We start from the raw sequence: 13,270 nt of genomic DNA, 5'->3' as shown, positions 1-13,270 counted from the left end.
AACAAAGGATATATCACAAAGTATTGAGATGAAATTTTGTTTCTGACCAAATACTTATTTTCCACCATAATATGCAAATAAAATGAAAAAAAAAACAGACAATGTGATTTTCTGGATTTTTTTTTCTCAGTTTGTCTCCCATAGTTGAGGTCTACCTATGATGTAAATTACAGACACCTCTCATCTTTTTAAGTGGTGGAACTTGCACTATTGCTGACTGACTAAATACTTTTTTTCCCCACTGTATATGTAATATTTCATTTATCATGCTATACATGTTCACTTTCCTGGCCTCATCCTGGAATATATGTACCTTATCCTGGGTCCCATCCTGATACATATGTCCCTTATCCTAGGCTTCATTCTGGTAGATATGTCCCTTATCCTGCACTCCATCTTGGTATATATATATTCTCCATCCTGGGCCCTATCCTGGTCTATACAGTGGGTACGGAAAGTATTCAGACCCCTTTACATTTTTGACTTTGTTTCACTGCAGCCATTTGGTAAATTCAAAAAAAGTTCATTTTTTTCCCATTAATGTACACTCTGCACCCCATCTTGACTGAAAAAAAAAAAACCCAGAAATGTAGAAATTTTTGCAAATTTATTAGAAAAAACCCTGAAATATCACATGGTCATAAGTATTCAGAACCTTTGCTCAGTATTGAGAAGCACCTTCTGAGCTAGTACAGCCATGAGTCTTCTTGGGAATGATGCCACAAGTTTTTCACCCCTGAATTTGGGGATCCTCTGTCATTCTTCCTTGCAGATCCTCTCCGGTTCCGTCAGGTTGGATGGTGAACGTTGGTGGACAGCCATTTTCAGGTCTCTCCAGAGATGCTCAATTGGGTTTAGGTCTGGGCTCTGGCTGGGCCAGTCAAGAATGGTCACAGAGTTGCTCTGACGCCACTGCTTTGTTATTTAAGCTGTGTGCTTAGCGTCATTGTCTTGTTCGAAGGTGAACCTTCTGCCAAGTCTGAGGTCCAGAGCACTCTGGAGGAGGTTTTCATCCAGGATATCTCTGTACTTGGCCGCATTCATGTTTCCTTCAATTGCAACCAGTCATCCTGTCCCTGCAGCTGAAAAACACCCCCATAGCATGATGCTGCCACCACCATGTTTCACTGTTGGGATTGTATTGGGCAGGTGATGAGCAGTGCCTGGCTTTCTCCACACATACCGCTTACAATTATCACCAAAAAGTTCTATCTTCGTCTCATCAGACCAGAGAATCTTATTTTTCATAGTCTGGGAGTCCTTCATTTGTCTTTTAGCAAACTCTATGCGGGCTTTCATATGTCTGGCACTGAGGAGAGGCTTCCGTCAGGCCACTCTGCCATAAAGGCCTGACAGGTGGAGGGCTGCAGTGATAGTTGACTTTGCAGTACATTCTCCCATCTCCCTACTGCATCTGTGGAGCTCAGCCACAGTGATCTTGGGGTTCTTTACCTCTCTCACCAAGGCTCTTCTCCCACGATTGCTCAGTTTGGCTGGACGGCCAGGTCTAGGAAGACTTCTGGTGGTCCCAAACGTCTTCCATTTAAGGTTTATGGAGGCCACTGTGCTCTTAGGAACCTTGAGTATTGCAGAAATTCTTTTGTAACCTTGGCCAGATCTGTGCCTTGCCACAATTCTGTCTCTGAGCTCCTTGGCCAGTTCCTTTGACCTCATGATTCTCATTTGGTCTGACATGCACTGTGAGCTGTGAGGTCTTATAGACAGGTGTGCGCCTTTACAAATCAAGTCCTATCAGTTTAATTACACACAGCTGGGCTCCAATGAAGGAGTAGAACCAGCTCAAGGAAGATCACAAGGAAATGGACAGCAGTTACTTAAATACGAGTGTCTGAGCACGGGGTCTGAATACTTATGACCATGTGATATTTCAGTTTTTCTTTTTAAATTTGCAAAAATTTCTACATTTGTTTTTTTTTTCCGTCAAGATGGGGTGCAGAGTGTACATTAATGAGGAAAAAAAAGAACTTTTTTTGCATTTACCAAATGTTTGCAATGAAACAAAGAGCGAAAAATTTAAAGGGGTCTGAATACTTTCTGAACCCACTGTATATCGCCCATCCTGCTATATATATCCCCCATTCTGCCTCTGTTCTTTAATGCACAGAAGCAAGAAACCGTTATACTCACCTTCCCTGTGCTCCCCCGCTGCGCTGCGTACTCTTCTAAAACCGACAGCTGACTTCAGTTTGCAAGCAACGGAATTGCATGACGTCACTGCCATGCGCTCCCAGTTACGTGCACGCCAACGGGTCTGTGTGCCGCATTATACTACGACTGAATGTGCGTCCGTCTTTGGACCCCCACCGACATGGGCACAATCACGAACGGGACCTTTGCGACTGTGTTCGTTACGCCCCTGCTCGTATGTCTATGCGGACGGAGAAAAAAGTGATAAAAGGGGGGGGGGGAGAAAAATGGCCGCTTTAAACTCAAAAAATAGTAAATGTGCGCCCAATGACTGTCAGCGGAAATTAAGCCCCCTATATTTTATGTATACGATGATGGATTTTATTTTTGTCTTCTTTATGTCTCAGTTTGTGGAAAGCTGGAGAATTTCACCGTTCCCCGGGTGTCGGAGATGCGCTGGCCATGGCAGGCCGCCTTATACCGCAGATCTAATGGAGTAAAAGATGTGAACCTGCGGAAGGGCGCCTGGGTCCTGGTGTGCAGCGGGGCCCTGCTAAATGAGCGCACGGTGGTGATGGCTGCTCACTGCGTGACTGACCTCGGCAAAAGCACCGTTATCAAGGTGTCAGACCTGAAAGTTGTGCTGGGAAAATTCTACAGAGACGACGAGCGGGATGACAAGAGCCTGCAGCATCTCCATGTCAGTAACCATGGCAACTGGGAGCAGGGATGTATGGAGGACGGCGAGGTCTTTCCCATAGGATCCGAGCTGAATTCACAGCGATAGATGTGCTTGCCTCTGATGGGGGTATAGGGGGGTCGGTGTTTGCTCAAGGCTTGTCTGATAGAGCTATAGCAGCCTAATAATGGCCGCTATGTACCAAGATAAACAACCTAGCCCCGAGCCTCCCGCCTGATAACTGATGACATCACAAGGAGCGCAACTTCATGATGTCATCATCTGTGAAAACAGAACTATCTATGGTGGGATACCTTGGACGGAAAAAAATCCATATATATATTTTTTTATTTAATGCTTGCAATAGACATTCGATTTATTTTCTCTTCCATTTTAGCATTCACTAATGATGTTTTATTAGTTTGGACATTTATGCGTGTGGCGGAAGCAAATATGCATTTTTTTTATTTTTTAGACTTTATATTTCGGGAAAAAGAGGTGATTTGATCTATTTAAAAATTGTAAAAATATATATTTAATTTATTTTACTTTTTTTTTTTTTTTTATTAGTTCCCCTAATTGTGATCTATTTTACAATACATTATCATATGGTAATATTGCAGTGTATTATAAAACTACAAATCTTCCATGAAGCCTCAGGCTGGGAGACATGGGTGTATAAACAGGGCAGGATCATTTGTGTCAGGACCAACCCATCAACACCCCACAGTCATGTTGCAGAGAAGGGGCGTTGGGCATCAGAAGAGACACCTCCATCTATTTCCTAAGTGGTGCGATCGGAGCTAGCTCCTGTTGCAGCAGTTAGACTCTGGTGCCAGCGGTATAACACTGCTGGCACCCATATGAGATGAGCTTTTTACCAGCTGCAAAGGCTTAGAGGAAAAAAATACCAGGGATTCAGCTGAAAGATATGAGCAGGTCATGACTGGCAGCCAAGAAGAGAAGTTAGGGGTGGAGGAGCCTAAACTGAATTTTTGCACCAGGGCTCAAGAGCCTTCAGCTACCATAAGCTTCCAACTATAACCTTATAAGTTAATGCAGCCATGCAGGTGATAATAATTGCATTTCTTGAATATGATTTCTAATTTTTTTTCTGTTTTACCAGATCTCAGCAGTCATCGTACACCCAAACTACGACCCCATTCTGTTGGACTCCGATATCGCAGTCATTAAACTGCTGGACAAGGCCCGAGTGAGTAACAATGTCCAACCGGTATGTCTCACCTCATCACCAGATCTTGACTTGGCCACACTAGACTCCAGGATTGTCACCAGTGGTTGGAGAATCCTCTATGACCCCAAAGCACCAGGTTTCAAGAACGAGACGATTCGTGCCGGATTGGTGCTGCCGGTGGACTCCCTCCTGTGTGAGCAGCAGTATGAAGAGAACGGAATCTCCGTCAGCGTGACAGAAAGCATGCTCTGTGCTAAACTGGCACCAGGCGCCTCTGCTCACATATGTCCATCCGAGACTGGAGGCATTGCCGCTGCTCTATTGCCAGGAAAGGCATCGACTGAGGGCACTTGGCAGTTAGTAGGACTGGTCAGCTGGGGCTATGACAAGACCTGTCATCAGGAGCTCTATACCGGCTATACTAAAGTCATCACATTCCAAGACTGGTTGGAAAAAAATATGAAGTAGACTTGGCTGACTCCAGATGTGCATGAACCTTGGGATTCAAAAAGTTGGATGTTTTTGCTTTTTCTCTTATTTATGTTTTCAGTCAAAATATCATACATCTCAGACTTCTGGAAACGTAGAATATATTGTAATCACTGTGCAGATGTAGTGGAAGCAGCCACTTTTGTTTCAATGTACTAGTCCATGCCAACAAGGTAGAAAGAGTCCAAAGCGAACGGACTATTGACCTATGATGTGCTTGCTTCACTTACTCATTTGCTCTTCTGTAGGTGGCCATTGGTTGGTAAAGGTTATCAAAGGCCTCAGTTTGTCAACGTAGCAAAGTCAAGTGTGGACCGTCTCTAAATCAGTGATGTATCTTTGATTTCACATGGGTTCCATTCATTGACAATTTCAGCTTTGTCTCCTCTAGATCATCAACATAATAGTCAGTGGACCATCTGCCAGACATGGGCCTCTTTGTCGAATAGACAATATTCTTCACTTTTTTTGGTGGGGAGACAGAAGGGTCATGTTCAAGACCTTTTCAGGAAACCTTCATCTCCCTTTACACGGTCAGGGAGACAGAAGAAGAATTTTTGTATGGATTATATACCTGTAGTTAGAGTTAGGGAAAAGTCAACTCTTCTGAAACATGTATGAGGAGCTTGGAAAAAGGGTAGATCTCCCAGACTCCAGAAAGAGTTGGCACATCTCTTGGGCACACAACAAATCTTCCCAAAAATTTCTCGGAAAAGCAACCAATCAGGAGCGTTTCTTTCATGAAGATAGAGAGCGTGAAAATGGAATTGTGAAGAAGGGGGGAGTGTCCTGAAAAAGAGGGTGTAAAGAAAAAACATGTCTCCAAGTTGGAAAATATAGTATACATACATGCATGCTAAGTCAAAGATTGCACAATACTTACCTGCTCACTTTGAAGCAAGCTGTCTCGGGGATTTCTTTTTACGCCCTCTTTTTAGGACATGCCACCTTTCACAACTCTTTTCATGGGAGAAAACACTCCTGAAGTGCCATGATGTCTTTGAATTTGTATAAATCTTTGTTGTTGAGCAATATTTCTTAGCCATGACCAAAAAAAAGACAGTCAACCATCAAAAGATACAAATCTGTCCAAGAAGTTGGAAAATTTTCAAAAAACGTTGGAAATTTTTGCTAATCAACTTTAAGTCTTTAATAGCATGAAATGCTAGAAAACTTTGGTTGATTTTATGTTGCACTTCAGGGTCATGGGTCTAATTTCGGTACACGGAAACTCCAATTCTGAAAGGGCCGATGTCTTTGTTAAAGTGGCCATTCAGTATATATACATTAGTCTATAGATATGCTTTTTAGGGCTACCAAAATCTGGGTCACTAAGATTCATCCGAAACTCCCTCCATCCCCGGTAAAACAGATGTGAACTTCCTTCTGGCTACAGAGTCTTTCTCACGCTGATGAGTATGAGAGCAGAATATTTGTAATTTTTTTTCCAGAAGAAGAGCTTGTGATGAGCTGCTGACAGGTTCAATATAACAGCACAAGATTTATAGAGCGATGGAGACTAGTTGCAAAAAGATCATTCTGCAAGATCAAAACCCAAACACTTTTACCCACAGATTTGCTTGCATGATATAAAAATATTAATCTTGGCACAAATAATGTTGAGAACAAGACTTTATCAAGGCTCTTGACTATTGTTGAGCTGGAGACTATGGACTTTGAAGGGTTAATTATCATAAAGGGAAAACCCTGGATCTTGGATCTTTAGAGACCTTAATGATGCCCCCAAAGAGTTGAATAATGAATACTATATGCCGACTGTTACTGCTAAATGCTGAATTATCACTTATCAGAGTGTGCTGTGCATGCAGAATTAGTGTCGACTATGAGTGTACCCATCAAAAAATATCCCCTCATGACTAATCATTTAAAAGCTCCCCCCACTATGCTTCATACATTTTGGTAGACATGATATGGAAATAATAGTCATCGTGTAGCTTTTAGGCTCCAAGAACTGCTTTGGGAGAAAGTTTGAAATGGTCATCACTCAACACTTCGAGGTCAATGTTGTAGGCCTTGATAATCTTTTCTATCTGCAAAGGTTGGTGAAAGAAATGAAACATAAGGACCGGGGACTATTACCTAAAATATTGAGTCTTTGATTGTCTTGTGTCATGTACCAAGACTCCAAGTTCACAAAATCGGGAGAGGTTCCAACATTGAAAGCCCAACCAAAGTTCTCTTCTGCCATGCCCTACACTCAATACTGCAAGGTCTATATTGTAGGTCTGGTCATCCGTTCTGCTTGAGAAGATTGTACAAGAATTCAAGCACAGTCACTGGGTACTGTTACATAAAGGTTGAGAGCCCTAGATTTTTTGTCTTGTAACATGTTCCAGAACTCCAATATTAAGAAGGTTGGTAGAGTACGGAAAGTCGAAACCACAACTGATGTTCTTATCTGCCACTGTAAGTGCAAAGCCATGCCTCCCGCACTTGCTGCTCATTGCATAAAAATTTGACAATGGATTTCTATAAAACAGAGGCATAAACTTCTAAAACATTCATCATAACAGGGACTTTACATAAATACCTTTAGTTTGAGGTCTTAAAACCTGCCAACGGGTTCAATTTTTAGATGTTTATTGCATATGCGCAGGATAAGTCATAAATATCTGATAGATTCATGTTCCATATCTAGGACCAACACTTATATCGACAATGTGTTATGAACGGGTACCCGAGAAGGAAATAAACAACACAAGCTAAGTCTCAGAAAACCAAAGAGGTTGGTAACTATGCAGACTGCAGACCCCTGATCCTAACACGCAACTAGCAGCAGTCGTGGAGCATTCCTACGGTGGTCCTAGATGCCTCATCACAACCGGAGAGTTAAATAAGCCTAAAGCAGGAAAAGAGGAAAACTAACTGCTCCCCACATGTATTGACGGTGAAACAAGATGAAAACACAAAGGCAGGAAAATAGGCTGAGCAAATGGTGGGGCCAAACTAACTAGAAAGGACAGGAAAGGAAAGACACTGTCTGCAATCTGCCAAAAACCCTACCAAAATGTCCAACACAACTGATAGCAAAATTAACCCTGAAGTCACAAGACTTCTCCCACTATATCAGCACTCTGAAATATTCTGAGACAGAGCAAAAAAGAGGCCAATCTAATAAGGGACAAAAAAAAAGGCAATTTGGCAAATACAGATAAATAAGAATGGAAATTCAGCACAGCCCAGGTAGGCTGGCTGACCACACAAAAAACTGAATTGACCAACAAGAGCAAGTGTGAACATTAGCAAAAACAAACTTAACTTGAGAAGACTGGAACAGAGCTGAGTCCAAGACCTGAGAAGCAGACTGAATCACCAGCACCAGGATAGGGCTTCGGCTGTCTTATATCCAGTCTGATACTCCAGAGATCCAATCGTTATCTTCCTCACCAGATGGCAGATCACTACCAATTAAACCAACCTCACTACCTCCTGTCACCACCAGAGGGAGAACGGAAGGAGAACTCTCAACTGGTGAAGCAGAAAATGAGCTCATAACAGGGATGTCATCGTATATGTTTGTGAATGAAGGTGCCTGGACATGCACAAGTTTCCAAAAAAAAAAAAGAGCCAGTAAACCATGCAAGCTCTCACAGGCCACAGCGATCGTAAAAGAAAATCAGGACAAGGAAAAGTATTAATATTTTTATGGTGTTGAAGACATTTGAAAAAGTGAATAACAAATTGGCCAAATCAAGATGTACCTTCAAGAACAAAGTTCAAGTTTTCTCTTAACCAGGGAAATATTTCAGCATTCTACCTTAGCTCTGTATGTACACATGTGCCGGTAGTCCCTTCCAGCTACAAGAAGCTGTGTCTTAGGTTGGACCCTTTCAAGAACACTAAAACATTTAGAAGAGGTGGAAAGAGATGACCGACAATTAGATGGGTAGATTTTATGAATATGTCATTGAGAAGTCTTAAAAGCCAAAGAAAACATCAAGCTCTCTGGAGAAATACTTCTATGGTCTCCATGAATTGAGATTGACTTCACGTCAAAATGATGATGGTCCCTCAACATGTTCCTTCATGTGTTGACGAAGAGATCAGTGATGTAGCTAGAAGGTTCTGAAATAGGGAATCTTATGAAGAACTGTCACCTCTGCATCCCCTATAGCTACTGCTTGAGTGAGAACTATCGGGCTATGTGATGACAAGCTTTCTTTGACTCTCATTTTATGGCTTTACCACTAGGTGTCATTAGAAACTCACTAATTGGGTGGAATAATCACTGTTCCCACATTAATCTGGATTCCGATTTGTCTCGGCACAGCGTTGCCTCAACTTCTGTATATTAATTGTAGTATATGAAATTGCGTAACAGGATCAGCCGAGCCTTCTGCAGTCTTATCTTCCCCACTATCGTCTCCTCGCTTATTGTTTTCTGTCTGTCGTAGTTTAATCTCAGTGATCAGACCTCTTGCTCACAGGTCCACACTTTGAAGGCTTTGATAGACTGTCATAGAATAAAACATCAAGAAATGTAATTGTCACCTGAACAAAATTCTAAATCCTGTTGTACATTTACAAGGAGGATGATAAAGATCTTACTGCTCAGTTATGTTCCAAAGACAATATTATATGCCTGGGAGATGAGCATGAAGAGTTTTTATTTAGAGGGTAGTTAATAATGGACCCTCCCAATATGTGGGTTTCAAGTGGTATACAAAATAATGGGCTAAATATTCTGGCTAATAAAGAAACAAGACAGAAGAAAAATCGACTTCGAAATACGGTGCTAGAGAAAGATGTTATCTGCACCATGGATGGCAATTATATGGGGAAGAAAACCACGACCAAAAAATCCCCAAAACATATAGAAGGTACAAATACAGTTAATTTAATACATAACAGACCAAAGTAAGTGGAAAAACAGTGGGGAAAAGGATCCAAGCCTGATTGTACATGCAGAAAACAGGACACACATACAGGAGGGAGGAAGTGAATGTAGATAACATTCAATTGTTGGCTGTACATGTATGCTCATAACAAAATTGCACATCTCCCAAATAGCCTCTGTGAAGTCACAAAAACAGGTATTGTATCACAAATGAACAGCAGACGATGCTGCAATGAAAGCGTTAAGTATTTAAGTCATTACCTGATGCAAGTGTGAGGCAGCCCGCTCGGTGTGTCCCCCCCCCGACGCGCGTTTCGGCGTGAATGCCTTTCTCAAGGGGTGATAGGAGAAGGGAAGTGGGATTAAAAACGCTATCTCCACCAATCGTTAACAGGAGCCCCGCTCATGTGACCTAGGTGGCCAATCAATTGGAAATGACCACCGCCATTTGAATTATGATTCCCCGGTTGTCATGGGGATATCAACATGCCCAAATCTATTGTTGTCACGTCCAGGCCGCCTCCTTTGACGCGCGTGTCACTGCGGCAACTGAGGATGCCAGGCGGCGTCAGCTGACCGGTGACGTCACAGAAGGCGTGTCTCCTTTTTCCCTCCCCCTTTTTTTTTTTTACTTATTATTTTTTCTTATGTTTCCCCACAACATTCAATGCCAATTTAGTTATGTTGTCCTGTCAATATATATGTTAACTTATATGTGGTCACATTAATTTAATTATGTGGATATACTGTAACATCTAGTTGATTTACATTCAAATCCTTTCCATAATGATTCTGTGTGTCCACACTGTTACATTTGTTACTTGTTCCACTAATTTATATGATCCACATGTGTAATTATTTATAATGCCCCCTTTTTCAAGCTACCACCACCTTGTAGCCACCTCATGCCGGCTGCCGGTACGCGCGCGCTCTGCAGCTTCTGTGGCGCCCGGCGGCTTTAGGAGTCTCCCGTTGCTCCGGTGAATAGTCACGCCTTCTGTGATGTCACCAGTCAGCTGATGACGACGCCTGGCGTCCTCGGTTGCCGCGGTGACGCGCGTGTCATAGGAGGCAGCCCAGACGTGACGACAATAGATTTGGACATGTTGATATCCCCATGACAACCGGGGAATCAATTCAAATGACGGTGGTCATTTCCGATTGGCCACCTAGGTCACATGAGCGGGGCTCCTGTTAGCGATTGGTGGAGATAGCGTTTTTAATCCCCTCACTTCTCTTCTCCTATCACCCCTTGAGAAAGGCATTCACGCCGAAACGCGCGTCGGGGGACACACACCGGGCGGGCTGCCTCACACTTGCATCAGGTAATGACTTAAATACTTAACACTTTCATTGCAGCATCGTCTGCTGTTCATTTGTGATACAATACCTGTTTTTGTGACTTCACAGAGGCTATTTGGGAGATGTGCAATTTTGTTATGAGCATACATGCACAGCCAACAATTGAATGTTATCTACATTCACTTCCTCCCTCCTGTGTGTCCTGTTGTACATGCAGAAAACAATCAGGCTTGGATCCTTTTCCCCACTGTTTTTCCACTTACCTTGGTCTGTTATTTATTAAATAAACTGTATTTGTACCTTCTATATGTTTTTGGGATTTTTTTGGTCGTGGTTTTCTTCCCCGTATAACTGTTGATGGTGCGATCATCCCATTAATGTCCATCCATATGTTCTCTGCCCATTAGCATAATGATAATTTGCAGCTATATTTGAGTCTAATTTAATGTAAATGGGCAATCAATTTCCTTTGAAGTGTGTATACCATGGATGGCAAGAAGAACAAACAAATCCATTTTAGAACAAATTAAGCTAGACTCGAAGCAAGATCACCAAGCTACAACTTGCCTACTTTCGACACATCATACGAAGAGAGCAATCACTGAAGAAGGACATCATGGTCAGAAGAATAGAAGGAACAAGGCGAAGAGGAAGACCATAAAGACGATGGCTTGATATTATCAAGGTAACAGCGGAGAAGACCATGGTGGACCTATCTAGGCCTCACAAGATCGATCTTCCTACAAGAGCGTTCAGCTATCGACTGTCCTGGGCTCGAGGTCGAGCCGAAGAACGTTAATATATATAATCTGGACCACCAGAGCCAAGTGAAAAGGTTACAAAGATAGATTTCTACAAAGCGCCCTGTGAAAGTGATTCTCACCACATTCTTATTAAATCTATCCTTAGGAAAGGTCATAAGACATTGATCATAGTTTCCAATCCTTTTGATCCTTCATGGATCCCAACAAGACTGCTACTAATGCTGCACATGTTCCCACTGACATTAATGAAATATATGAACCACCAAGTGAAAATGCTCAATGGCCTCTAGGACTAAAATCTTCACCTTCTCCTAAACTATCAAGATATCAAGCATGGAAACTCTTTGAAGTTTATTATTTCTGCCAGGTACAGTTGCTGAAGTATGAGGAGCTATTTGATGCTTAACCTTGTTGCCTATGACATGGTGGATACAAGTAGTCACAACTCATTTTTCTCATCCCAATAAGAAATAGAGCTCTTTAAGAATTAGAAGAGATTTTTGGCCAATTAACGTATTTGTTGGGAAAATCAATGGCGATGTTGTAGTATAGCCCTTATTAGTTCTTCCTAACTCTCCCGTAGTTCCTCCATCTGCTAGTGGTACAACAGGGCAAAAAAATTCCTTATCCGCCATCCTATGGGGATATTGGATAATCTCTCCATTTTATTACCTTGGTCTGATCTATCTGTCTGAAGTTAAAATAATCATACAGGGGTACTGTCCATTTCATCTTCCAACCATATTTTTCATGAGACACAAGAGTCATTCTGATTTTACCGATGCCGTTGCATTGGGCGAATTGCTCAAAATTAACTGATGTTCTAGTGCAATTTCAACACTTGGGCACTGAAAAAAAAAATGTTGCATGCTATTTATGAGTGTTACATTTACAACCTGGGACATGGGATTGCTATTTTCACCTTAAAATACCTCTAACGATCAGGTCGTGTCCCAAAATAGTCTCCAATAGACAGATAAGAGAGTCCAAAGGCAGAGTCAGGAATCAGTCTGGGTCAAATCCAAAATTAGGCTCCGTGCACATAGACCTTGAGTCTTCTTTTCGTATTATATGCTCCCTACTTCTGATGGGAGGATTGCACTTACCGTAAGTCAGTGTAAGGACATGTGATGTATATTACCCATAGACTTGCATAAAAAAAACCCCAAACCCGATTCTTGACGCCATTCAGCTTTTTTTGGGTGGCTCTTCGTAGAGGAGAGGCTGGATGTTGATCATTCCTATACATAAGAAAATATTAAAAGCACTGCAAACAGGTGTATTTTATGTTCTTTTTCTATAGGTTGCTGTGGTTTTTGTGTTACTGCCATTTTTATGGGGTCATATTTTTATATGGCAGGTTCCCATATTACTTCCCCTATTGAAAGAATTAAGACTGTGTATAAACAGTGGCGTACCTTAAAAGCTCGTGAGCCCCAATGCAAAATCTCCCAACAAGATGCCCAATTATCATGAGTCTTTAATAATATTGGTCTCCCCTTATGGGCCAAAGTGACCTTTTGGGTCTCCTCTAGACTTCAGGACCCAGGTGAAACTGCAAAGTCAGCTCACACGAGCGTCATAAATGCTTGCAAAAATGGATGAAAATCACGGTGTTTACGACAAGCCACCTGAAAAAGGAAGCCTAGAGGTGTCTTTTTATTGCAATTTTCTAAAGTCATGGCAGAAAATTTGTGTACAAATTACCGTGAAGATATAGAAGAGCGTCCATGTGTGGCTATTAGTGATGAGCGAGTATACTCGTTGCTCGGGTGTCCTCCGAGTATTTTGGCGGGCTCGGAGATTTAGTTTTCGTAGTCTCAGCTACATGATTT

General features: G+C 42.0%; 1 protein-coding gene across 3 annotated transcripts in view; it reads left to right on the top strand.

The window, feature by feature from the left end:
• PAMR1 (peptidase domain containing associated with muscle regeneration 1) overlaps positions 1–4,705 on the top strand; it is a 56,218-nt gene extending 51,513 nt beyond the window's left edge. For all 3 annotated transcript variants that reach the window (XM_073541815.1, XM_073541816.1, XM_073541814.1), the window contains 2 exons: positions 2,556–2,848; positions 3,954–4,705. In XM_073541815.1, coding sequence (XP_073397916.1) covers positions 2,556–2,848; positions 3,954–4,490 — 830 coding nt within the window. In that variant the 3' untranslated portion in view covers positions 4,491–4,705. The remainder of the gene's footprint in view (positions 1–2,555; positions 2,849–3,953) is intronic.
• Positions 4,706–13,270: the final 8,565 nt, after the last annotated feature.

The sequence above is a fragment of the Dendrobates tinctorius genome, unplaced genomic scaffold, assembly GCF_039654945.1.
Source record: "Dendrobates tinctorius isolate UK_male_01 unplaced genomic scaffold, ASM3965494v1 ptg000124l, whole genome shotgun sequence".
Taxonomy (NCBI): Eukaryota; Metazoa; Chordata; class Amphibia; order Anura; family Dendrobatidae; genus Dendrobates; species Dendrobates tinctorius.
Note: the sequence above shows the minus strand (reverse complement) of the source record. Positions and strands in the feature narration are given on the sequence as shown.